At 39.4% G+C, this 27,726-nt stretch overlaps 1 protein-coding gene across 5 annotated transcripts in view; it reads left to right on the top strand.

Annotated features, from left to right (window-relative positions):
- OBI1 (ORC ubiquitin ligase 1) overlaps positions 1–27,726 on the top strand; it is a 123,917-nt gene that overhangs the window by 81,829 nt on the left and 14,362 nt on the right. For all 5 annotated transcript variants that reach the window (XM_029603047.1, XM_029603045.1, XM_029603046.1 and 2 more), the window contains 3 exons: positions 5,285–5,376; positions 6,102–6,353; positions 25,144–25,232. In XM_029603047.1, coding sequence (XP_029458907.1) covers positions 5,285–5,376; positions 6,102–6,353; positions 25,144–25,232 — 433 coding nt within the window. The remainder of the gene's footprint in view (positions 1–5,284; positions 5,377–6,101; positions 6,354–25,143; positions 25,233–27,726) is intronic.

Here is a 27,726-nt window from a genome sequence, read left to right as displayed (position 1 = left end):
TCCACATTCCTCATGGTTTGAATTTGTGTAATGAAATCTGATGAGTCCCGTATATATGAACGACATTGTTTAACCAATGGATTCAAATGAGAGTCCACATACTTAGACAGGGGTTCCAGTATCGAATGAATTCCTGAAACAATTGGACGTCCTGGTGGAGAAACCAACGACTTATGTATTTTAGGAACCACATAAAAAATTGGAGTATTGGGATATGGTTCAAATAAAAAATGTTTTTCATTTTTAGTTATTAATTTTTGATTTTCCTCTTCTTCCAATATTGCCACTATGGTTTCTTGGAGTACAGGTGTTGGATCCTGTTCCAAAGGAGTATAGCATCTGGAATCTGATAATTGACGCATGACCTCAGTGTCATATGCTTCAGTGTCTAGAATCACTATACCACCCCCTTTATCAGCTGGGCGTTTAGTGATTGTAGTATCATTCTGTAAAGTGAGGCATGCCTCCCGTTCTTCCCTGGTGAGATTATACATTACCTGTGTGGATGACGGTTCTAATGATTCTACGTCACGCAAAACCAATTTTTCAAACATTGCTATAGCCGGATCTACTGGCCCCGGAGGAATCCATTTCGTCGGTCTCAATAAGCCCTTACCTGACTGTTGTGATTGATTATTAAAATGGCGAATAATTTTCAGTTTTCTAAAGAATTTTTGTAAAGATATACGTACTGAAAAGGAATCGTACTTAGTACAGGAGACAAATGACAAACCCTTTTGTAAAAGGGATAATTCAGTGGATGAAATGCTTCTGGATGATAAATTAAACACTAATGACTCTTTTATTGTTGGGACCGCGTTATTCGCTTGTCTGTTACCACATTGTGAGTCTTTGCTCCTTGTAATATCCCTGGTTTCTTCCTGGTATAGGCAGTCTGTTGTGACAAAAAATCAGATGGCGCTTGTAACTGTGACCCCCCACCTTGGTTAGGTACCTGAAATGTCACTCTCCTGCCATTATCATTTTGTTGGTTAGTTGTAGTGATATCTTCATCAGATGACTCACTTGATGATGAATTAAAGGTTCTTGTTCTTCTGTGTGTTCTATTTTTATTCATCCATGGGTACACATAACCTTTTGTGTAATTGGTTTCGTCCCATTAAGTAAAGCCGAGTGTAATTATGTGCGCGTGAAACGTATACCTCGAGGCTTAAGGATATATAAGAAACCATTCTTGCACGCACAGAATGAGAAGTTCATTAGTCGTTGGAACGCCATACTCAATAAATGTTCTTATGACTTGATGTTGTTGATTATAGAGACATCAAATGAATTAGTGGTGGAATTACAAACACAGGTAGAAACCCACATAGAAGATATTAAGGCGATGGTGTCATTGGATGTTTTTTCGAATCAATTAGTAGAATTTAAGGAAAGTATGGATAAATATTGGGAGGATCTGAAAGCTGCAAAGATGTATAAAAAAAGCAAAATTGACACTATGTTATACTTTCAATAAAGCATAATAATTTTTAACTAAATGATGTAGTTGTGTGGTTAAAGCAAATAAGAAGTAATAGTGCTTTCCTTTTCTCCCCAAAGATTTTGGTTTTGGGGTTTTTTTGTGTATACCATATGGTAAGCACACATAATATATAACACGTCATCATTTTTTATTTCTATTATATATATTATATATTATATTATATATATATATTATATATTATATTATATATATATATAATATATTATATTATATGTATTATAATGATGTAATGATATAAGATCATAACAAAAATTTCATGCAACCCTCAGCTTGGAAGTCTCCACTTGTGTGGCTGATTTTTGTCCTGCTTGTCCACAGACAAACCATAGTTACTTACCTGTACCAGGTGTTCTCCATGGGCAGCAGGACAAATCGCCACTCAATCCCACCCACCTCCCTTTAGAGTTAAAAGTTAGCTTGCTACAAAAACTGAGGAGATTCATGCAGTGGTGGCTGCTTGAGAACACTTGTGCATGCTCAGGAAATCTTGGGTTTTCTGAGCTCTGAGAGATCTTTTCTAGCTCGGCACCATCGGATGACATCATCCACTTGTGTGGCTGATTAGCCCTGCTGTCTACAGAGAACACCTGTTAAAGGTATGCAACTTTGCTTTTTCTGTTCTGACCATGCTACCATCGCTCCCTCCCCTCCTGGTTCCTCCAGGCTGAAGTCTGGATCAAGAAGCAGGAGGCTATCGGAAAACCAGTATGTTTAGCTTTACCGGCATGGTCTGTTCCCCATATATGCTTGATAATGCAGCTTTTCTGTACTTTTTATTTTATTTATTTAAGACATTTGTATGCCGCACAATGCAAAGTTCTTGGTGGCTTCTGAAGAATACATTCATAAAAGTATTCAAAATAAAATTATACAAAGAGCATAAACAAGCAGATCAAATAATTCCGTTCCATCTTAAAAGTAGCTGTACTGTCTCTAAATAGTGTTTGGAGCTAGGTATTTTTTTTTTCTTTCTGATAATGCTGTCTTAATTGCATTCTACTTGTGTTATCACTGCTTTCCTCAGATGTGTTCATAGAGTATCTTTAACTGTGTTTTAGGCAAGAATTCATACACTTTTTAAATTACTGGTTCCTAAAGAGTGAGTTACAGAAGGTGCACATGTGGCTTAAAGGCAAATTACCTTGGAAAATATTGAGAACACAATAGAAACAGCAAGCCAGCCAGACTACAATTTGCATATTTTGAAATTTAGAGGAAATTGTTAACCCTACATTAGCTGTGTAATCTGGAATACCAGAGGATGTGTTCCATTATACTTTTTATAAAGTAACCATGGGAGGAAAAACTCACATTTAGTGTGGATTTTGAAAAAAAAAAAAATGTTGTGCTAGATCCTTTCAGAACGTGTCCTGAGCAGAAGTTTGCTGTTAAATCTTTAATAAAGAGTAAACGTAAGTGTGTGTGTGTAAGCCTTGTAATTGGAAAAAAAATATTCTCTGACACAAAAAAAAATTATTCACCAGTAAACAGTAAACAGATTAAAGTGTCCTGGAAGCCAATCGATGGCCATAAAATGTCATGAATCCTGTGTATGCAGTGTGACAAATAACTTGGAACCAATGTAATTTTGTGAGTGGTCAGCCACTACTGCTTCACCTTGTTTATGGGAGCCCTCATTGATGCAAGGGAAAAAATAACAAAAATCTGATTGGCATCAAGAGACCCATTGATCATTTTGAGGCCAAATAGGGATTGTTCAAGGATGAAGATAGAGCAAATCAGCTCCAGCCTGTCTGACCATCCTCTGGAGAAAGAGAGGTATGACTTGAGCCCCTGGTGATCCTTCTGGGTGAGTTTTGATATTCCCACTGTGAATTCTATTCTAAGAATTTTATGTTGTAGGACAACTGCTAATTGTAAAGTTAACAGTGCTTGGAGAGTCATAAAACTCCCTAATTGGCTGCAGTACTGAGCATTAATGGCTTAGGAGACATCAATTAATGTAAATAGGAACCTCTGTGTGAACCATTGCTTTTGGTTGCTTTCCAAGCCACTAAAAGCGCCTTGAAATTAGTTTTTCTTAGTGCAACTGGTTACAGTAACAGTTTTATCCTCAATTGTGGGCATTTCCCAGAGTTGGTGACCCTGGGACAGGTTCTATGGGACAAAGCTTTCTCTCTCCCCTCCCTTATTTAATTACGTGGTAGGTGGCTGCTGTTGGTCAATATTGAACCCTGAATTATGTAAACAGTTTAGTGTACAGTTATAGTGCAAATAAATGATGGTACTTCAATTAAAGGAGCACCATAGTCTGAAAAACTCAAATGTCTACCAAGTTGAAATTCTTATTCAAGACTCTAGCCTTAAAATATAGCTGTGATCCATTAGGAAGGAAAAATATTTTTTTTTTAACTGTTCAACAAATATATGTGTTTTCTCTACAATTTGGAACGTGGCTTTGAATAAAGAAAATGTATTCCCTTCTCAGCAGACTCCACTTCCTTGCTAGGACTACAGAACAGACTGCACCGTCATATGGGATCTTGATGGTCCATAGAGTAGACACAATCTGGATTAAACATCTAATGTGACCTCGAGCAGCAGGGCTCTAACATTGTTGCTGCAGTACTAGCTTAGAAGGACAAGTTCCCTTTACTGAGGTTCCATTGTCACTTCTTCCAGAGTTCAGTGTTTTTGATGGTCTCCCAATCATAACACCTCATTGGTTGTTGCTTCTGCAGCTGAGAAATCTCATAGGATTGATAGATAAGGTGGACCAGATTTTGCCAACTGAAGTGTGTAGATTTCATCATTTTCTGCTGCGCTTTGTTGATACCATCACATCGTTTCCTTTCCTGTTTCTGTGTCCTGTAATATACTGTTCATGAGAATATTAAAAGGGTTAGAAATATAGTAGAGATGAGTGTAGTTGTGCTATAGCCTAAGAGTATATCACATGTTGCCTAAGCATTGAACAGTGTAGATGGGTGCAAATGCACTTGTCTGAAGAACTTATTTCTCTTATGACAGCAATGACATGAGTTATGAAAGCTGATTGTAAATGTTTATTGTATAATTATTATAACGAAGGTGTTACTATAAAAGATGAAGGGGCTGGGATACGATGGAGTGCTTGCTATATAGGAGATATACTATGTATCATTTATAAGATGTTTTATATATAAATGCCTGTTTTTATGCTGTAAATTGCCAAATAGTTGTATTCGATGTGGTGATACATAAATTTAAACAAATTATGATTTAGAGTTTTTTCATGGTTTTACTAAGCAACAATAGCTGACTATATGGACAACCTTATTGCTTTTTAGCAACATTGTTAAATCTCTTTTTAGTGTCAGTCTATTAACTGGGGGGGGGGCGGTAATCTTAGTTTTTAATTGTTCTACATATTTCCTTCATATTTACAGTTCAAAGAATGCATTATCAACAGGAATAAGAAGTAATATGCCACTCTCAGTAGGCTAACTCTGAAAGGAGATATGCCACCAGTGTCATTTTTACAGAAAATTTCTCTGTCGTCCTCCTGTAATTTACATGGTAAAATATAATAGAAAAATTCATAAGGTAATGCTTATTGCTGAAGCAGAATGCACATCTCCTTCAGCGTTGCCAGGATTTTTGACTAGTATTACGATGCCGTATACAGAGTATGTTGCCATCACAATAACAGAAAATTTTTAATCAGCTAATTTCTTATAAATTACATATGTGCAGATAGTGAATAGAAATACACATAATGACATGGTTGAAGTTAGAAATTACAAAATCGCTTTTCTCATTTTTTGCTTGCTGTAGGTGGAACAGGTGAAAACGATTGTATTGTTAGCCATCCAGTCAGGAAACATCTTCGTAAAACAAGGCTTGAGCTGCTTCACAAAGAGTATGAGGTAATAATTTTGGAAGTTTTTTAAAAAGGTTTGTGTTATATATTGTGTTGATGAACATTAATTTTTCCCCTTGTGCATCCATTTTCTGCTTCTTTTGTTTTTAACTTTGTAGTTAAGCTGTGACAAATTTGTAGGTTGTTCAGATTCAGTATTTGCTTGAAGTTCTGTATTTTTAGCCTGCTTTCTAAAGGGTAAAAAGTCGTATGACATCTGTGTCAGTGTCCCCTAATAATTTTTTTGTTTGGTGTTCCTTGCATACCAAACTTTCAGGTCATGTCCGAGAGGACATGAAAACACTGTGAATGGTTTTTGTTTTTTTTTAATTTTATGGATGCATCCTGGGATGTAAGCTCTTTTTAGTTCTGGGTGGAATGTCTTGTTTTGTCCAACTGCACAACAGTCACTACTCCAATTGCAAATTTTGTCTTCTCTGAACTGCTTTGATTTTTTTATGCCGTGGAAGGCTGGAGCTCCCCCCTTTCTGCTCACCACATGCTCGATATTCTGTTCAGGAATGACCATAAACATGACTTTGCCAGATCATTTCTAAGGTGCATTAACAATGGTTTGGAAGAGTTTGTGAAAAGGCTGTTCACGTTTTGCTTTTTTTCTAGCGTAAGCTTTTATTTCCATGCTTAATAAGTAATAACATTCAACTAGTTTTTCCTTCTTAAAAACCAAAAAAAGATCAATTTCATTTTCTAACAAGTTCTCATTATTTTTAGGATGAAATAGAATCTTTGGAGAAAGAGATAGATGAGTTAAAAGGAAAGAACGTTTCTTTAGAATCACAGCTGAGCCTTATTCTGGATCCTGTTACCTTAACACTATCCACTGAAAAAGAAGAAAGGGCAGAAACTGCAAGCCCAACAGAAAGCAAAGTTGATCTAAAAACTCTGGAAGAACTGAACAAAAAACTTCAGGCAGCAAATGATATGTCCATGAAACTAAAAGAGGATGTGGAGAAGCTGAAAGAGGTAATTATGCACTGTCTTCTACATAATTGTATATCAAACTAGGATTGTAGACAATGGGTCAAACAGGCTTATGGTCCCTGTGTATTTCCAAGGCTTTATAGGACTTGGTGGAGAATCATAACTGGAAATCAAATAGCCATTGGCATAACTTATTTCAGCCCCACCAAACTGTTTTGAAATATAATAACCTTCATTCCCAGTCCATTAAGTGGATTAAGGCAATGCTACTTACTAATAATCCAACTTGTTTAAAATATTCACCAGTCTTCATAGTAGAAATACTAATCTACTAATCCATAACATTTTAAAGACAAAATACTCAGATTTTTGAATGTGAAAGATGTTAAAATCCACAGGGGGTTGGGTTTGTACAGACAATTTGGAGCATTGAGGCTAAGAATTTGGTAAGCAATATTCAAAAAAATGAGTGAACAGCAACATATCAGGCTAAAGTTAACCAAATAAGTTGTCCGAGGTATTCAGCGGATAAATATCCCACTGAAATATACTTACCTAAAATTGTCCAGGTGGAGAAGACGTGACATCAAGCGGCTAATGGCAGCTTAAGTCTTGGCTCCTAACCCAATCTAAATGCATCCCTACATTGAGAATACTGTGGCGTTGAGTATTGGGCAATTTTTTGAAAGTGATTGTTTCTGCGATCCCTGTAATGGTGCAAAAGAAAAAAAAGACATGAAACATCTCATACGGATGACATGGACTTAGAGCCTGCTGATGCTGAGCTAGGCCGTGGCACGATGGTATAATCAGGGAGTGAGGTGCCGACCAGAACTGAGTTCCAGACGTGTTTTAGGAACTAAGGCTGACACATTAACAATAAAACGGATTTTAGATACAGTGGCTGAAATGCATAGCAACAAGATGGAGCTAGGTTGACAGGTGTAGGAAGCTAAAACAGGCTAGAAACTTGGCCTCCAATAGGGCACAATGGCATACTGCAGGTGTGATAATCTGGTGCTCTCGCAGATTCCTGACAATCGAATCTGAGGTTCAGGGGATCCTAGAGGAGACCAGCATTGGAGATTGCTGCCAGTGGTAGACAGTGTATGCATAGCTGTCCTGGGCTGTTTAATGAGGATGCTGATTTTTCCCAAGATAAAACTGGAGAGATCCCACAGATAGTTGGGATTCCCACAGGGAAACCTACAGAGAGATACTTTGGTGTGCTTCCACAGATTCATCTTGAGAGAGATAGTCTTAGCCCAAGCAAGTAAGATGGATCCGTTACAATGGAAGGGTCATAGAGTTTAGATACTTCAGGATCTGTCTCAGATCATGATACAGAAAAGTAGAGAGTTCATGGATCTGGTGGGTGACCAATGTGCAAGGGGAATATCAAGTATGTATGGTTGTTTCCATTTGGGCTCAGCTTCACCATTAATGGAATTACAATCCCGAGTGAAAAGCTGTGGGCAGAGGCAGTCGAGTTCATGAAGGTGCTGCAGGAACAACCCATAGGACGGGAGATGCAGACAGTCCGGCCCAGCAAGATGTCTCCTGAATGGTAACAAGTCAACAATGATATCAGGAGGTTGACATGCCAATCACGGGGCCTGTCAAAGGCGAATGAAGCTCCAATCTGATTTCCTGCTGTGAAGGGAGTCAGTTATATTAACTCTCCATGCTGGTGATCTTTCTTTACTTAGAGGACAGCAAAGCCTGATCGATGATACATGCCTGATCTGAGGAAGGGATGAAGGACAATTCTAAATGATGAGCATGCATTGAGGATTGGGGGATGGGGGCTGCCTAGTTGACAGGTGGTAACTTTCCTCAGGGAGGAGATAGTCCACTGGGAAGTGTGGTGGAAGGCGTTCACGGGGAAAAGGGTGGAGGACCAAAATTGAGCTTTATGGTTGTGATTATAAATTCTGTGGGCCTGATTTTAAAAATACTGAATACTATGTACAATTCTGGTCGCCGCATCTCAAAAAAAGATATCGTTGCGATGAGGAAGGTACAGAGAAGGGCAACCAAAATGATAAAGGGGATGGAACAGCTCCCCTATGAGGAAAGTCTGAAGAGGTTAGGGCTGTTCAAATTGGAGAAGACGGCTGAGGGGGGATATGATAGAGGTCTTTAAGATCATGAGAGGTCTTGAACGAGTAGATGTGAATCGGTTATTTACACTTTCAGATAATAGGACTAGGGGGCATTCCATAAAGTTAGCAAGTAGCACATTTAAGACTAATCAGAGAAAATTCTTTTTGCTTAACGCACAATTAAGCTCTGGAATTTGTTGCCAGAGGATGTGGTTAGTGCAGTTAGTGTAGCTGGGTTCAAAAAAGGTTTGGATAAGTTCTTGGAGGAGAAATCCATTAACTGCTATTAATCAAGTTTACTTAGGGAATAGCCAGTGCTATTAATTGCATCCGTAGCATGGGATCTTCTTGGTGTTTGGATAATTGCCAGGTTCTTGTGGCCTGGTTTTGGCCTCTGTTTGAAACAGGATGCTAGGCTTGATGGACCCTTGTTCTGACCCAGCATGGCAATTTCTTATGTTCTTAAAAAGCATTTACTCGAGTAAATGCACTTTACTGAATTAAGTGAGCTTTTGAAAATTGCTACAATATATGCCATTAAATTGTCAATAGGATTTACTCATGCAAGTGCACTTTACTTGAGTAAATGTTTTTGAAAATTGCTACAATAGCATGTTAAATTTATGAATATAACTCCTTTGAAAATTACTCCCTATGTTTGAAGAGGAGTCAACACCATCCGTACTGTGAGCCATGGAGGTGGATCTCAGCTTTTTTCAGGTTGGGCGCTACAGCGGCACAGGGAATTTGGTCAAAATTAATGGCAGGATGAATGCAGCATCTTATCAGAAAATAGTGGAGGATAATTTGCATTTATCAGCCCACAAGCTGATAAATACGACAATGATCTGAAACGTAAGGCCAAGTTGACCCTTCAGTGGCTGCAGCAGAAGAAAGTGAAGGTTCTAGAGTGGCCATCACAGTCTCCTGACCTCAACATCATTGAGCCACTTTGTGGAGGAGTCAACATTCAGGTCGTTCTAGACAACCAAAGAATTTACAGGACCTGAAGGCTTTTTGCCAGGGAGGAATGGGCGGCTTTACCACATTAGAAAAATAAAGGGTCCTCATTCACAAATGACTGCAAGCCTTTCATGGATGCAAAAGGGGGCAATACACAATATTAAGAGCTAAGGGTATGTAAACTTTTGAACAGGTCCATTCATTAATTCCTTTATTGCTATGGTTTGTTTATTGTTTGTGCTATTCTGTGATTCATAAAGTTATTTTAATTTAAAACACATTAAAAATAACAGACCATGGTTTTAGTCTGATCGATTCGTGTTTTCTCTTAAAATGCTACACATCTTACAAATTCTGTCCAAGGGTATGTAAACTTATGAGGACATCTGGAATATGCAGATTCCCATGCCAAGCTTCTTGTAGCTGCTTCTAATACTGAACATCCCTCCAGAACCAACGGCTTTTCACTATACAAGCATTCTAATCTTAGAGGTGAGAATATAGGAAATGCCTCTCTGCAATTTCCTACGAGTGGGAAATTGGGTCTGAAAATACAGAATTCGGAAACCTCTCAGGATTGCAGTCATGCAGTTGCTTCACTCTTTAAAGAAGGCACAGGAAAAAAAAAAAAAAAACCCTGAAATTCAATTCTAGTTCACCTCCAAAGAAAGACCATAGACTATAAACAATTTTGATGGAAAGGACTTTGATGGGATGGACTTTAACACTTATCACTTATATCGCTACCCACCATTTTTGTATGATGAAAATTCTCTATAACTGCATACAAAAACTAAAAATTTTTCTCCAACTATTGAGGTGGGAAGTTGCTACCGCACAAGTCTCTTTTAGATATGGAAGAATATACAAACCCCTTTGGCTGTCAGCAATTAAAGGCATGGAGCAGGCCCAATCAATCCTGGACCCAAATTTTGATCCATCTGATCAATAGTCATCCCTCCTTTCCAGTGTGGGGCAGAATCCAAGCTATCTTGTGTGAGTGGTACCAGATAAAGGATTTTGGGTTCTTGTTGTTATAGTTTTTTGCATACCGTTTGTGTTCATTCCCAGCCTAAACCATCATTTCCACTTAGCAGATACCATCTCAATTGGAACATCAGCTTGCCTAGGGAGTGCAATCGCGAATGCAATAGAGTCAAATCCCTGCTTTTTTCAGCATTGTCGAAGCTTCTACTCCCGATATTTTCTTTATTCCCAAGGAATTCAGGAGGACTGAGGCCTATTCTGGATCGGAGACAATTGAACAACATCTAATCACAGAATTTAAAACAAATCCTCCCTCAGCTCAATTAACTTCCAGATGAGGGAATGGATGTGGTGCTCTTGAATTGCAAGGATGCATATACTCATAAAAAAAATACCGCATTCATCCTGTCCACTTATGCTAACTTTATTTCAAGGGAAGGATTCTTCCCACTAATCAGATAGGATACGTTGACTTGGGCCTGTTTGGCAACGCCAAAAGTCTTTGCTAAATGCTTTGAAATGGTAGCTGCACACCCTCCCATTGTCAATGGGATTAAAGTTTTATGTTTTAGACAACTAGCTAATCAGAGTAAGCTCATGTGAAGAAACGCTCACTGCCCTATGCAGGATCATTTATGCTGCTCCAACAGACGTTTTGGTCAACTTCAAGAAGTCCATCCTAGCGCCAACCCAGAGAATAATCTTATCGCTTCAACAGAGTATTTCTAACTGTCAGAGGCAAACAAACGCACTGACAGTGATATTCACAAACTTCTGGCCTCTCACCTTTCTACAACCAAGAATGATCCTTGTTGTGTTACAACTTATGGCAAACGGCCTTCCATGTGGTTCCACTAACCACCTTTATAGTTGCTACCCTGCAATGTGGTCTACAATTGTCAGCTTATAGTACAGATTTCTGACTTCATGAAGCGGGAGTTGAATTGTTGGTTAAGTCCCTGTGTGCTTCTACATGGAGCCTCCATTCTGCTTGCACCCTCATCAGTAACACTAGCAACGGTCCCTTCCACAAAGGGATGGGGTGCTCACCAGATCCTTCTGAGTCCAGGGCAGCTGGTCTCAAGAAGAGAATCACTTTTCAGTTCATATTTTCTGCGACTAAGAGCGATCAAATACGCTCTGTCGATGTTCACACATCTCCTTCGGCAGACAGTGATCTTATTTCACACTAACAAACAAATTGCCATTTTCTCAACAGGCAAGGAGGCACAGGATCATAGCACCTCTGCCAGGAACAGTTGATGATTTGGAACTAGAAATCAGGAATGTGGCTGTTCTAAAGGCTACCTAACTTACAGGATTCTACAACAGACTGAAAAAAAATACCTCTGCAGCAGGGTATTAGGCACCCTAGGCAAACTTTACAGTCTGGCACCCCCCTCCCCATACACAATTTTAAATTATGCATTTATAACATATTTTACATGAAAAATGACATTCTGAAGGTAAAATTAATATACAAATTGTGATAATTTCATGCACTGTTTGTTGTGCCAACAAGAAAACTTGCATCTTGGAATTCATATGGCATCATACCTATTGTGATATATTTCGGCATGGTCCTCCCGTATCAACACATTACTATTTGCCAACACTCAAAGAATAACAACCCCACCTATGAAAAAGAATACCACAAATATTACACCAAGAATCTAAAATATCAATACACCTATCAGGAAAACAGAACAGGCCAAGCTACTACAGATCCCTACAGAGAAACCCATATGCTAAAAGAATGCTTCATCTCAGTCTTTGCATGCAGAACACAAACCCTCACCAATACAGAATAAAGCCACATAAAGTATAAATAGAAATATGTAGACAAAAACTGAACTGTAAAAATGCATCACGCCAGACTCTACACAGTGGTAACAATGGAAAAACAAAATTCACCATTCCTCGTGAAACAAATCAATAAAATCAAGATATATAAATCATTAATCATAATTATAAAATCATACAAATAAAATATTTTCAAAACATCTGATGAATAGAAATATCCAATAATTAAGACTCGTGCAAATTTTGAAAGCTTTATCAAACACCAAATAAAATATTTCAAACAAGCAACACATCACATACTTCCCAATAATTAAAATGGTAGTCAATCAAGAAAATGAACTTAAAAAGTCACCTTTACTTACCCTCTCCAGCAGTTCTCCTACTCCTTTCCCTGCAGGTACACACCAGAAGCAGCAGTAGCTGCTGAAGCTGTCCTCTTCCTTAGGGACCATAACCAGTCTCTTCTCTCTCACACACACACACCAGTCACACCCTCAGGACCGGTTTCTGTCTCTCACACACCAGTCATCTCCCCAACCAGTCTCTCTCTCTCTCTCTCTCTCTCTCTCTCACACCCACACACCAGTCATTTCCCTGATCAGTCTCTCTCACACATACACATGTCACCTCTCTGGCCAGTCTCTCTCAATCACACAATGCTCTCACTCTCTCTTACTTACACACAGGCTTTCAATCACACACATGCTCTCTCTATTTCACTTATACACAAGCTCTCAATCACACACATGTTCTAGCTCACTTACACACAGGCTCAATCACACACATGCCCTCTCTCACAGCCACAAGCCAGCCAAAAACATGCTCCATCTCTCTCGCTCACACACACATTGACACACACAAGTAACCCTCCCTGACTCGCATATACACCACACAAATACAGAAACACCCTCCCTGTCTCACATATACACCACACAAATACAGAAACACCCTCCCTGTCTCACATATACATTACACTCTCACAGAAGCACCTTGCTTTCAGACTTGCATTTTTCACTTTTACTAAAAGTGAGTTATGCTCCCAACCGTTAAATAAGAAAACCACATTCCTATCAGAAGGCAAAATGACACCCTTCCTTCAGGTTCTGTCCTTCCAAGGGACAGCCACTCACACCATACAGCTTCTCTTGTTTTACGCTTTCAGGCAATAAAGCAAGTGTCTTTCTTCAAACTATCAGTCGTATGATTATTCATGTGGGAGATATGGAAAAGAAAGACATCCTTAGTCAGCTTCCCTTTTAAATGGGAAGATTCCAGTCTTAGTCATTTAAAAATATACATTTTCTAAAGGCATCAGTATCTTAAATTTGTGATTTTGCTGAGATGAACATTTTAAATACTTTAATTTTTTTTTTTTTGCTTTAGTATTTGTCTCTACTCACTTTGTTAAATTTTATTTTCCAGAAGAGGGATGCTTAAAATTCAGTAATTTCATCTTTCATCCAACTTTTCAAAAGTTGTGCCACCAGCACAAAAGTTGAGGTATATGTATTATCACATTTCATTTTTTTAAACTGGCAGATTCCTTTCCTACATACATACCACATACACACACACACAGAAGCACCATTGCTTTCTCACATCATATACACACCACATACACACACAGAAAGAAGATCGGCGCAGCCGGTCTAGCTGATTACGTGGCCGAAGAAAGGAAGATCGCAGCCAGAGACCAGGTGCCGAGACTTAGGGGGCATCGCGGCAGGCAACCAGCCTCCGACTCTCCCTGCCTCCCCCCCGGTGGTCCAGCGGAGGGCCCGGAAGCGATCTGACGCTCCCGGGACCTTGGCTGCCACTAAGCAAAATGGCGCCGGTGACCTTTAGCCCCTACCATGTGCCAGGGGCCAACCAATGGCACCGATAGCCATTGGTTGGCCCCTGGCTACCAGACAGACATAAATCAGCCATAACATGTGGGTGACATCATCCGAAAGTTCTGGCACGAACCCAGCTATCAGAGCTCAGTAAAGTCTTACTTTTCAGACTCTGTTATATAGATTTTGGCCTTATTAGTTGACCTAGTCTGCCTCGCATCTTTTCTATTTTTGCCACTGCATTTGTAGCCCCTAAACAGAACTTTTCAGTTCTAGAAAAAAAAAATTATGAAAAAGACCAAGAAGACCATGGTCAGTGGTTTTAAGGTCTCTATTTCTGGGCTCCGTATGTCCATTACAAATACGAATTATGTCTGATATCTCTATCTGGTCTAGGATCATGAATTCTCCAAAGGCTATTGCTATGTCCTAGAGAGTACGGCAATTCTGCACCTGGAAGATGTAGGCCCTATGGAAGGCACCTGCAGGTAAGAGCTCAAAGCCTTGATGTGAGACTGAGCAATAGAGGCATTGTTGCATTCTTGGCATAAGAAGTTGAGATTGGATCCTTCCCCCTCTTTTCTGCAAGCATGGGAAGGCTCCCCCATCCTTCCCATAGTGTACCAGTTCCTGGTGTATCACAGGTCAGGCACTGAGCATGGCACAGAAGCTTGTGATACTAGAATAGGAAGAAATGAAGTTAAGTTTTTCTGAATACCTTTCAGTTCACCACTTGGCTCTCCTTTATCTTCAGGTTCTTGACTCAGCAAACCCCAGAGATCAGGATAGGAGGATACCGCAGAGATTCCTTCAGATCCCCTGCCAAACTTTCCTCAGCATATGTCTCTTCCAGGGGATCTCAGTTATTTGCATTTTTTGAGTAAGCTAGTAAAAGTGCTGGCCATCAGTTTTAGAAAGAAGCAGGACCTGAGTACAGGTACATTTGGACTTTGCAATTTCTTTAACTCACAGTGGACTCTGCATCAATTGCAGTGCTTAGCCTCCTCAAGGACTTGCAAATGAGAATGTGGCAAACTCTGACATAGTGTCTTTCGGTAGCCTGAAAGCTTGATCTTAAATGTAGAGTCCAGATCTTCTCAGGCTTTGGTTTTGTCCAGCTACCATTGAATCACCATTGAAGCTTGCAAAGCACACCCATGATCACACTAACACACCTCCTCGGAAGGACATGAAGGTGTTTAATGTGTTTGGGAAGATGGTCTTCTAGGGAGCCAAGCTGAGCACTTGGATTGCAGCTCATCAGTACTACATGGTGCAGTATCTGCACGAATGTGTGCAAAAACTGAAACCTTTGACCAAATCTTCTGAACCCGAGCAGGCAGAATTCTGTTGAGCCATGGAAGATGTGGAAGAATGTGAAAAGCATCTGATCTGCTCTGCATATGAAGCAGTCAGCACCTTGGCCAGAACTTCAGCTGCATGTATAGGGTTATACACGCTTATCTGGTTGTGAGTGATCTTTGTAAAGACAACTAATGGACGTTCCATGTATAGAGGACACCTTTTTCAGAGATAAGATACACAAGATAATGACTGATTAAGGAACATCAATCCACCTTGCAGTCATCAGCAGTGGCAGGGAACCAACTGGACCCAGTTTGGCAGCAGTTCTTCTCTTACAGGCATCTGTTTTTCCAAAGATGTCTCTTCCATTCTTTCCAGTAACATCAGGATTTCCTACTTCCAGCAGCTGTATGCAAGAAATCGGCAGAGGTGAATGTGTGACCCTAAGACTAGAACCAGTTTTTACTGTCCTTGGGTCCTGCCTCCTCTGTTGTGGTGGTGGGGGGGGAGGATCTAGTTCTTTCTTTTGGAATGAAACCATATTGCCAAAGATAGATGGGGCCTGAGAATCGTAGAATATGATTACCACTTGAGCTTCTCTCATTCTCCTTCGATCCAGCGGATATCAGTCTTCAGATCTGACCCCTCTTAAACCCGTTTGAGTGAATTTTGTATTTAAAAAAGTGGGTAATAAATCCAAATAAATTTTAAAAATAAAATACATCTCAACTGCAGCTGAAAGTAGCATCTCTCCTTCAGCAGAAGGTGATCAAGCTTCTACCTACACTGGAGTGTGGCCATTGATTCTGTTCCCAGTATTTTCTAGTTTCCAAGAAGTCAGAATTGAATCCTGTCCTGAACTGATCGAAGCTGACTAGATTGTTAATTCAAGAGAGGTTCAAGATGAAGAAAAGAGAGACAGCTGAGAGAGGACATGATAGAAGTTTATAAAATTATGAGAGGAGTGGAACAGATGAAGAAAGAATGGTTATTTACCCTTTCAAATAATAATAAACGAGGAGACACCCTATGAAACTAACAACCAGCAAATTTAAAACAAATTATGAAAAGCAACAGAAAATAGATCTACTTTGAGATCTTTAAGGTAATTGCTGGCTACTATCTGAGAGAGGATGCTGGGCTCTATGGACTTTGGTCTGATCTAGCATGGTATTTCTTATGTTTTTAACTCCCTCCAAACAATTCTTCCCTTCATTCAACCGAAGGATGGAATGAGTGCTCTGAATCTATGCCTATATTCCCATTTACCACACTCACTGGAAATCCCTTGTTTTTCTCAGGCACATAGTGATAATGTTGCTGTACTTCATATGACTTGTCTACATATGTGAGGTCTTCAGTGGTTTATCAGTCATTATCCAAGCAGAGCTGCTTGATTTCCAAGGTATCTGCATCCCTTCAGTGGTGGATGAACTTGAATGTTCTAATGGTGGGGACCGTTTTTTGTGTCCCAGTGTATCAAGTGATCCTATCTATTGATGCCTCCACCGCTGGATGAGTGTGAAATGAACCCAAGGCACATGGTCCCTGGCAGAGAGCCATCTTCATATCAACTTTCTAGACCTGAATGCCATTCATTATCCATGAAGGGCATTCTCTCATCTGCTCTCAGGAAAGAGAATCTAGTTCCAGATGAACATACAGGTGGCCATGTTCTATATGAACAAGGAAAATGGGTAAGGATTTATAACCTGTGGATTAGGTCATGTGCCAATCATTGCAATACCCATCTCCCAGGTGAACTACTATCCTAGAATCCAGATTACTTTAGTGGATTGCCTTAGCAGACTACTGCAACATGTGGTCCTTGCATAAACAGGTACATAGCAATGTTATTGTCTTTTGATTAGTTATTTTTTATGTATTTTCTTGCATCTTTATTTTTATTCTTATTACATACGTTAAGTTGTGAGTTGCCTTGATCTACTTGTAGAGTGTGGGATATAACATTTTTTTAAATAAAATACAAATGACTTCAGTCATTGGGGTACACCATTTATTGACCTATTCACCTCGGAGGACAACTAGAAGGTTGAGAAGTTCTGATCCATGCTTCCAAGCAACTACAGATCAGCCCCCAATGCTTTTCTGCTAGATTGGAAAGTCATTCTACTATGTGGATTCCTCTCATTGTCAGGACTGTCCAGAAAGTCCTTCAGGACAAAGCAATAGTAATTCTCATAATGCTGGCCTAGCTATAGCAAGTGTGGTATCCATATTTTGCCAGTCTGTCAATTCAGGTTCCTATTTCATTGAAGATATCTTCAATTCCTATCACTCTATCATTCACGACTTGGATGTTTGTCGTGGGGTGGCAGTTTATGTCCAGGATGGCATAGAGTCCAACAGGATAAAGATCCTGCATGAGACTAAATGCACAATCAAATCTGTATGGGTAGAAATCCTTATGTTTTGGGGAAGAGTATTGTGATAGGAGTATATTACCATCCACCTGGCCAAGATGGTGAGACAGACAGTGAAATGATAAGAGAAATTAGGGAAGCTAACCAAATTGGTAATGGGAGATTTCAGTTACCCCAATATTGACTGGGTAAGAAACGTCAGGTCATGCTAGAGAGATAAAGTTCCTGGATGGAATAAACGACAGTTTTATGGAGCAATTGGTCCAGGAATCAACGAGAGAGGGAGCAATTTTAGATCTAATTCTCAGTGGAGTGCAGGATTTGGTAAGAGAGGAAACTGTGGTGGGGTTGCTTGACTAAATTTGAATTAATGGGGTTGCTTGACTAAATTTGAATTAATGAACGAAAGGGCGGTCAGTAAGTAAATCCACGGCTCTAGTACTAAACCTTGAAAAGGGAAACTTTGATAAAATGAGAAAATTAGTTAAAAAAAAAAAAACTGAAATGTACACCTACAAAGGTAAAAAGTGTGCAACGGGTGTGGGCAATGTTTAAAAAAAAAACAAAAAACCATCTTAGAAGCGCAGTCCAGATGTATTTCACTCATTAAGAAAGGTGGAAGGAAGGTCAAACGACTGCCAGCATGGCTAAAAAGTGAGGTTAAAGAAGCTATTTTAGCCAAAAGATCTTCATTCAAAATAGGAAGGTTCCATTAGAAGAAAATAGGATAAACCATAAACATTAGCAAGTTAAATGTAAGACATTGATAAAAACAGATTAAGAGAGAATTTGAAAAGAAGTTGACCATAGAGGTAAAATCTCTTAATACAAACTTTAAAAATATATATCAGAAGCAGAAAGCCTGTGAGGGAGTCGGTTGGACCGTTTGATGATCGAGGGGTTAAAGGGGCACTTAGGGAAGGGAAGGCCATCGCGGAAAGTTTAAGCAAATTCTTGGCTTCGGTGTTTACCGAAGAGGATGTTGGGGAGATACTCATTCTGGAGACATTTTACAAAGGTGACGATTCAGATGAACTGAACCTAATCACAGTGAACCTGGAAGATGTTGGTAGGCCAGATAGACAAACTGAACAGTAGTAAATCACCTGGACTGGATGGTATATACACCCCAGGGTTCTAAAAAAACTAAAAAATGAAATTTCAGAACTATTTCAATTAATTTGTAACCTATCATTAAAATCATCCATTGTACCCGAAGATTGGAAGATGGACAATGTAACCCGATATTTAAATTTGCTCCTGTGGTGATCTGGGAAACTATAGACCGGTGAGCCTGACTTCAGTCCCAGAAAAAATTGTAGAAATTGTTATAAAGAATAAAATCACAAAACATTTAGATAGACATGGTTTAATGGGAGATAGCATGGATTTACCCAAGGGAAGTCTTGCCTCACAAATCTCCTACATTGTTTTTGAAGGGGTGAATAAACATGTGGACAAAGGTATATTTGGATTTTCAGAAGGCGTTCGACAATGTCCCGCATGAGAGGCTTCTAAGAAAACTAAAAAGTAATGGGATAGGAGGTGATGTCCTTTTGTGGATTGCAAGCTAGTTAAAAGACAGGAAACAGAGTCTGATTAAATGGTCTGTTTTCACAATGGAAAGAGGTAGTCAGTGAAGTGCCTCAGGGATCTGTATTTTGACCGGTGCTTTTTAATATACTTAAATGATCTGGAAAAGGGGTACGACAAAGGAGGTGATATTTGCAGATGACCCAAAATTATGCACAGTAGTTAAATCTCAAGCAGATTGTGATAAATTGTGGGAGGACCTTGTGAAACTGGAAGATTGGGCTTCTAAATGGCAGATGAAATTTAACGTGGACAAGTGCAAAGTGCTGCATATAGGGAAAAATAAAATAACCCTTGCTTTAGTTACACAATGTTAGGTTAGATCTTAGGATTTACCACCCAGGAAAGAGATCTAGGCATCATAGTGGATAATACATTGAAATTGACAGCTCAGTGTGCTGTGGTGAACAAAAAAGCCATCAGAATGTTAGGAATTATTAGGAAGGGAATGGCAAATAAAACTATGGATGTCATAATGGCTCTGTATCGCTCCATGGTGAGACTGCATATTGAATACTGTGTGTATTTCTGGTTGCCGCATCTCAAAAAAGATATAGTTGCACTGGAGAATGTTCAGAGAAGGGCGACCAAAATAAGGGGCATGGAACGGCTGCCCTATGAGGAAAGGCTAAGGAAGTTAGTGCTGGTCAGTTTGCAGAATAGACAATTGAGGGGGGTAACTTGGTGAGAGAGGTAACGGTGGTGGGGCCGCTTGGAAGAGGAACAGTGTGCAAATCCACGGCTCTCGTGCTAAACTTTCAAAAGGGAAACTTTGATAAAATGAGAAAAATTGTTAGAAAAAAACTGAAAGGAGCAGCTACAAAAGTAAAAAATGTCCAAGAGGTGTGGTCATTGTTAAAAAAAAAAAAAAAAAAACCATTCTAGAAGCACAGTCCAGATGTATTCCACACATTAAGAAAGGTGGAAAGAAGGCAAAATAATTACCGGCATGGTTAAAAGGGGAGGTGAAAGAAGCTATTTTAGCCAAAAGATCCTCATTCAAAAATTGGAAGAAGGATCCAACAGAAGAAAACAGGGTAAAGCATAAACGGCAAGTTAAATGTAAGACATTGATAAGACAGGCTAAGAGAGAATTTGAAAAGAAGTTGGCTGTAGAGGCAAAAACTCACAGTAAAAACTTTTTTAAATATATCCGAAACAGAAAGCCTGTGAGGGAGTCAGTTGGACCGTTAGATGATCGAAGGGTTAAAGGGGCACTTAGAGAAGATAAGGCCATCGCGGAAAGGTTAAATGATTTCTTTGCTTAGGTGTTTACTGAAGAGGATGTTGGGGAGGTACCCGTAATGGAGAAGGTTTTCATGGGTAATGATTCAGATGGACTGAATCAAATCACGGTGAACCTAGAAGATGTGGTAGACCTGATTGACAAACTGAAGAGTAGTAAATCACCTGGACCGGATGGTATACACCCCAGAGTTCTGAAGGAACTAAAAAATGAAATTTCAGACCTATTAGTAAAAGTTTGTAACCTATCATTAAAATCATCCATTGTACCTGAAGACTGGAGGATAGCAAATGTAACCCCAATATTTAAAAAGGGCTCCAGGGGCGATCTGGGAAACTACAGACCAGTTAGCCTGACTTCAGTGCCAGGAAAAATAGTGGAAAGTGTTCTAAACATCAAAATCACAGAACATATAGAAAGACATGGTTTAATGGAACAAAGTCAGCATGGCTTTACCCAAGCCAAGTCTTGCCTCACAAATCTGCTTCACTTTTTTGAAGGAGTTAATAAACATGTGGATAAAGGTAAACCGGTAGATGTAGTATACTTGGATTTTCAGAAGGCGTTTGACAAAGTTCCTCATGGGAGGCTTCTAGGAAAAGTAAAAAGTCATGGGATAGGTGGCGATGTCCTTTCGTGGATTGCAAACTGGCTAAAAGACAGGAAACAGAGTAGGATTAAATGTACAATTTTATCAGTGGAAGGGAGTGGGCAGTGGAGTGCCTCAGGGATCTGTATTGGGACACTTACTTTTCAATATATTTATAAATGATCTGGAAAGAAATACGACGAGTGAGATAATCAAATTTGCGGATGACACAAAATTGTTCAGAGTAGTTAAATCACAAGCAGATTGTGATAAATTGCAGTAAGACCTTGTGAGACTGGAAAATTGGGCATCCAAATGGCAGATGAAATTTAATGTGGATAAGTGCAAGGTGATGCATATAGGGAAAAATAACCCATGCTATAATTACACAATGTTGGGTTCCATATTAGGTGCTACAACCCAAGAAAGAGATCTAGGCGTCATAATGGATAACACATTGAAATCGTCGGTTCAGTGTGCTGTGGCAGTCAAAAAAGCAAACAGAATGTTGGGAATTATTAGAAAGGGAATGGTGAATAAAACGGAAAATATCATAATGCCTCTGTATCGCTCCATGGTGAGACCGCACCTTGAATACTGTGTACAATTCTGGTCGCCGCATCTCAAAAAAGATATAATTGCAATGGAGAAGGTATAGAGAAGGGCTACCAAAATGATAAGGGGAATGGAACAGCTCCCCTATGAGGAAAGACTTAAAGAGGTTAGGACTTTTCAGCTTGGAGAAGAGACAGCTGAGGGGGGATATGATAGATATGTTTAAAATCATAAAAGGTCTAGAACGGGTAGATGTGAATCGGTTATTTACTCTTTCGGATAATAGACTAGGGGGCACTCCATGAAGTTAGCATGGGGCACATTTAAAACTAATCGTAGAAAGTTCTTTTTTACTCAATGCACAATTAAACTCTGGAATTTGTTGCCAGAGGATGTGATTAGTGCCGTTAGTATAGCTGTGTTTAAAAAAAGTATTGGATAAGTTCTTGGAGGAAAAGTCCATTACCTGCTATTAAGTTCTCTTAGAGAATAGCCACTGCCATTAGCAATGATAACATGGAATAGACTTAGTTTTTGGGTACTTGCCAGGTTCTTATGGCCTGGATTGGCCACTGTTGGAAACAGGATGCTGGGCTTGATGGACCCTTGGTCTGACCCAGTATGGCATGTTCTTATTTTCTTATGTTCTTATATTATAGACGTCTACAAAATGATGAAAGAACTTAAACTGGTTAATGAAAATTATTTATTTACTCTCTCAGATAATCGGACTAGAGGGCACTCCATGAAGTTAGCAAGTTGCTCATTTAAAGCAAATTGAAGAAAAGTCTCTTTCACTCAGTGCATAGTTAAGCTCTGGAATTTGTTGCCAGAGGATGTGATTACAGCAACTAGTGTAACTGGGTTTAAAAAAGTTTTGGATAAGTTCCTAAAGAAAAAAATCCATAAATTGCTATTGATTAATAAGCAATAGTAGCTTGAGATTTATTTAATGTTTGGGTACTTGCCAGGTACTTGTGACTTGGATTGGCCACTGTTGGAAACAGGATACTGGGCTTACTGGTCCCTTGCTCTGACCCAGTATGGCATATCTTATGTTCTTAATCTCCTCCTTACTCCTTCCTAAGGAGCTGGTGGATATGCTGATGTCAGAGTGCCTTCAACCAGATGATTCTACATTTTCAAATAGAAGAGATTATGGATATAGTGTGGGACTAGCCAGCTGGATTCCTACTCCTGTACTTCAGTATTTATTTTTCCTCTTATCTTCGGGCCTTAACATCTCTTCAGTCACAGTTCATCTTAGCGCCATTGTGGCATATCACCAACAGATGGAAGAAGCGCCAATCTCTCTCTCCACTCTTTTATGTCTAACTTCATGAAATGGCTATGACATTTCAAACCTCCGGTCAGTAAAGCTCCAGTGCCTTGGGACCTCAATGTAATTCTAGATCAACTCATGTAACGTCTTTTTGAATCTTTATTAGTTTCTTTCCTGGAAAAAGTGTTGCATCTTATGAACGTCACATCGACATAAAGAGTAAATGAACTGCATGCTCTTATTTCATATTCACCATACCCACAGTTTCTTCATAATAGAGTGACTCTATTAACTTATACCAAATTCCTTCCAAAAGTGGCATTTGCGTTCTACATTAATTATGCTGTTGCGCTACCAACATTCTTTCCAAGTCTATGTGCACACAAAGGAGAATAAGCTCTTCACACCTTTAATTATATGGCTAAATGGCAATAATGAAACAACTTTTATTTTGTAAGACCAAAGTAGTGTGTCTTCAAATACTAGATTTGAGAAGCATTGGCTATTTTATTCGGGAGATTGGTTTTGGAAGTATCCTCCTGAGAAAATCCCCATAGGGTGGCAAAACAAGTGGCCCTTGTCGGGATCAACTTTTGAAGAACTGTAAAAGAATCGATTGTTTGAAATAAATGAAATAATATCTCTGTTGTATAAATGTGGGCTCAAACTTTAAAGTATTGTTTAAAAGAAAGTGTTTGAAAAATATTTGGATAATATAAATATGAACAAGTTAGTTAGATATTTTAGATTACTTTAAAACAGTGTAGCCCTTCCCACTCACCTGAAATTTCTACCATTGTTGTCTCTGCTTTGCCTATCAATTGGTCTACCTTTTTTCTGAGACCATGTGACTATGAAGGAACAAGAGCCCTCATATCTTATATTATAAAAGAGCCTTCAGATAGTATAAAAGAAGAATTTAACCGCATCGCCAGCTTTCACAATTTTTTGTTGTATACGACCCTAACAGACTTGGCGTCACAGTTGTCAAATGTACTTTTTCTACTTGAACAGAGGAATGCATTCAGTACTGCTACATTTTAGCAGGATTACTGATCACAGAGCTCAGTCTAAACTCATCAAGTCAGAGCTGTGGTTTTTACTGTTGCTTATCCTAGAGAGGTACCCTTCTATGATATTTTTAAAGCTGCAACTTTGTCATCAGTTCCCACCTTGACATCCCATTACTGACTGGACGACAACTTAAGGTTGGACACTCAGGTTTGCGTAAACTGTTCTCGCAATAGCCTACTCTCCATGGTGGGGTCTGGGTTGCTTATTCAGTAATCGCTCTGCCACAGCCCTCAGCTTGGGACTCCTCATATGTAATGGCTAATTCAGCCTACTTATTGACAGAAAAAGCAAATTTGCTTATAAAAAGGATTTTCCATAGACAGCAGGATGACTTAGCCATGGAATACCATCCTGTTCCCTGAAGAGTCAATTACCTAGCTGGAACTCCTAAACATGTTCAGTAGACCTCAAAGCTCTACTATGTAGGAGAGACCACAAAATGATGACACCCACATGTAAAGGCTAATTCATCCTGCTATATACAGAAAACACAGATTACGGTAAACTAACTGGCTTTTCGTATACCCAGATAACAAGGTCCGACTGTTGTAGAGGAAGTCAATTCTTTAATCTGTATTCTAAATTTTGTGACTTAAGCAAGACTTGGTTTTATCATGCAAGTGTAATAAAAGCTATAATAAGACTGATATATTTCATAGTTAATTAACCTGGAAGAATTTTTTTTTTTTTTTTTTTAACTAGAGGAATCTTTTAATTCAAACAGGAGAAGAAGCTATGTGGCATCAATTTTGCTGATACTTAGACTGTAAATTTACAATACTGAAAATGTGTTTAGTCTACTGGAATAAAAAGTTAACATGGAATTACCATTACATTCCTCTAATGACATTCTCTATTAACATCCTACCATCCCTAGATAGGAGAGTGGCAACATGTTCGGGGACTATAAATAAAAAATGCCCATTCGTTATTCACTGTTTTGCAAGCCATTCCCAGTGGTAATTTAAAGTAATGTCCCTGTCCATAAGAGTTACATGTGTGCTTGTCTCTGAATCAGTGCCTTTAGAAAGCATAACTTTTTAGATGAATATTATAAAGCATTTATCTTTTAGGGTGTAACTACAGATTTTTCTTTCACTTTCTTTGATAGGCAAATAAGAAACTCAGAATTGAAAACAGTGCCTTTGTGCGAGAGAATTTGCGATTAAAGGCTGAAGTAGATAGCAGATCACCCCAAAAGTAGGTATAAGTTTCAAAGTCATGGCAATTGCCTCATGGCATGTGTTTTATCATTTTATATCAATTATATTAATGTCTTGTGTTGTACATGTGTAATAGACTGGCAAAATTCCATTTATTTCTTACTTGTGGTCATGCCTGCTTGTAGCACTGTTAGATTTGTGCGTTCTGTTGCTACATATTCAGCTATTTGGCAATTAACCTCCATAGAATTTGCAGTTGCTCCTCTCACTGAAGCTCTTAGAAGTTCACTGTGTAAAGTGATATGACTTGACCACAAGGCCGGGGCAAATGATGACTCTGTCTCCTCTGGCGGTAGTGGTTGCCACAGTAGAAGTCATAGAGCCTAGTGCCTGTGAAACCAATGCATGCTCATAGGCTCCGCAGTGGCCCTGCCTCCTGCGTGTGTTTCCTTAAACTATTTCTATTTATCCTTATACAAGCTGTTAAGCCCGTAACAACGGGCTACATTAATTTTTTTTTTTCAGTCCATTTTTGAAACCAGCACATTTCTACACTTTTTCTCCCTCAATCATTCACCTCGGTCACTCATCCTCCTCCCCGTCGGTCACTCATCCCTTCTCTTCCCTCAGTCTTACTCACCCTCTGTCTCCCATTGCCTCCCTCCCCTCACTCTCACCTCCCTCTCCCTCCCCTTCCCTCAGTCACTCCCCACCCTCTCTCAATCCCATCCCTCACTCTCATCCCCTCCAATCCCCTCTTAGCTCATCCGCAGCCCCTTCCCTCTCCTTCAGCCCTCCTCCATTCCCTCTTTTTCTCTTCTCCACAACTTCTTACCCTTCCCACTTACTCACTCACATCCCTCTGTCCCCCCTCCCCTCAGTCACTCCCCTCCTCCCCCTCAGTCACCCTCGGACGGCGCAGATGGAAGATCTCCGGGGGTCCCTCCCTTGCATGCTCCTCGCCAATGCCGGTACTGCTGCTCGCCGCCGCCACCACCGCCGCTACTGCTACTCGCCGCCGCCACTACTGCTCCTCCCAACGCTATGTTTTTTAGCAGGTCACGCTCCGCTCTGACCAACGTGCTTGCCCGCGCATGCTCGGTAGAGCTGCTCTCTACTGCGCATTTGCGGGCCTTCGGTCAGAGCCCATTTATAAGGTAAATACTGACCTATTTCCCAAGCAGAACCCCAAATCAGTTTATATCTAAACAGTGAGCAATACATTAGTACAACATAAAATAAATGCAATGATGGTAATCTCTAATATAAACCTACCCTGTCCCTATTCTCACTGGGGAAATAATGACTAGATCATACAGCTCAATATAAAAAGTTTCTCATCAAACAAAGTACAATGTTAAAATACATTATAATAAAAATACAATAGAAAAATATATATAAACAAAATTAAATTTTCCCCAGTAACCCAAGTACTCTTCAGTACACACACACATGCCCTCTTTGTATACTAAAACACTAACTTACTGATGCCTATACTACAACAGCAAGGAGAAATAACGTCCCATAGACTAAACTGTCACCAGACTGAAGTGGATCCCAAAAGGGGCAACCGTCTTTGGATCACCCCTTTGGAGGTGACTCACCGGTGTTGATGACATTGTTTAGGTGGTCTGGTTCTGGTTGAGCTCCCTGCAGTTCCAGTGATGAATGGAAATGGCAGTGCAGGAGAAAGAGGATTACAGTGCTAGACCCCCTTTGTTAGGTTTCTCTGGGCCTGGCTGCAGTACTCCTCTCTGCTCCCTGGTCACTGCTGATGACATCACTCAGCAGAAATGGAGCCTGCTTGTGAAATGGAGATGGGAGGAGAATGAACTGGAGGAAGGGGCAATAAAATCCATGTTTGAGGAAGGCGTAGGGTCATTGAGGGATCTATGAGCATTCTACCTCATAGATCTGTGGTCCCTGACTGTCATCGCCATTGAGTTTTTGTTTTGTTTTTTTAACTATTTATTACATTTTCATAATACCAACAAACAATTTTGCAGTACATGCAAAGTGTGCCATTCATGACAAGCAATTAGAAAAAATGAGAAGTGAATAAAATTATGAAAAAAATTAAACATGAAGGAACAGTAATCTATAAATGGGGAAACAGATGATATCTGATTAGTAAGTACATACAATATAATGTAATCGATTCATCCCTCAAAAAGAAAAAAATACTGCACTTACTCTGGTCCTACCTTATCATCCAAAAATCTTTTTTAATTGAGTGAGTTCATAGAAAATAAATTTGTTCCCCTGATAAATTATAAAACATTTGCAGGGGAACTTCAGGAAATAAGCCCCCAATTCAAGATCTTGAGACTTTAATTGAAGGAAAGATTTCCTCTGAACCTGAGTCTGCTTAGAATAATCAGGAAAAAAATTAACTTTCACTCCAAGAAGGGAATGATCTATTACAAAAAAATTATCTTTAATATCAAATCCTTATCCAATAATATCAAATCCCTATCCATGTCTTGAGCAAAAGTGACAATTTCTCTTGACAAAATACCTTCCTGGGAATT

Source organism: Rhinatrema bivittatum, chromosome 5 (genome assembly GCF_901001135.1).
Source record: "Rhinatrema bivittatum chromosome 5, aRhiBiv1.1, whole genome shotgun sequence".
Classification (NCBI taxonomy): Eukaryota; Metazoa; Chordata; class Amphibia; order Gymnophiona; family Rhinatrematidae; genus Rhinatrema; species Rhinatrema bivittatum.
The sequence above is the reverse complement of the archived record's forward strand: the minus strand, read 5'-3'. Positions and strand labels throughout refer to the sequence as shown.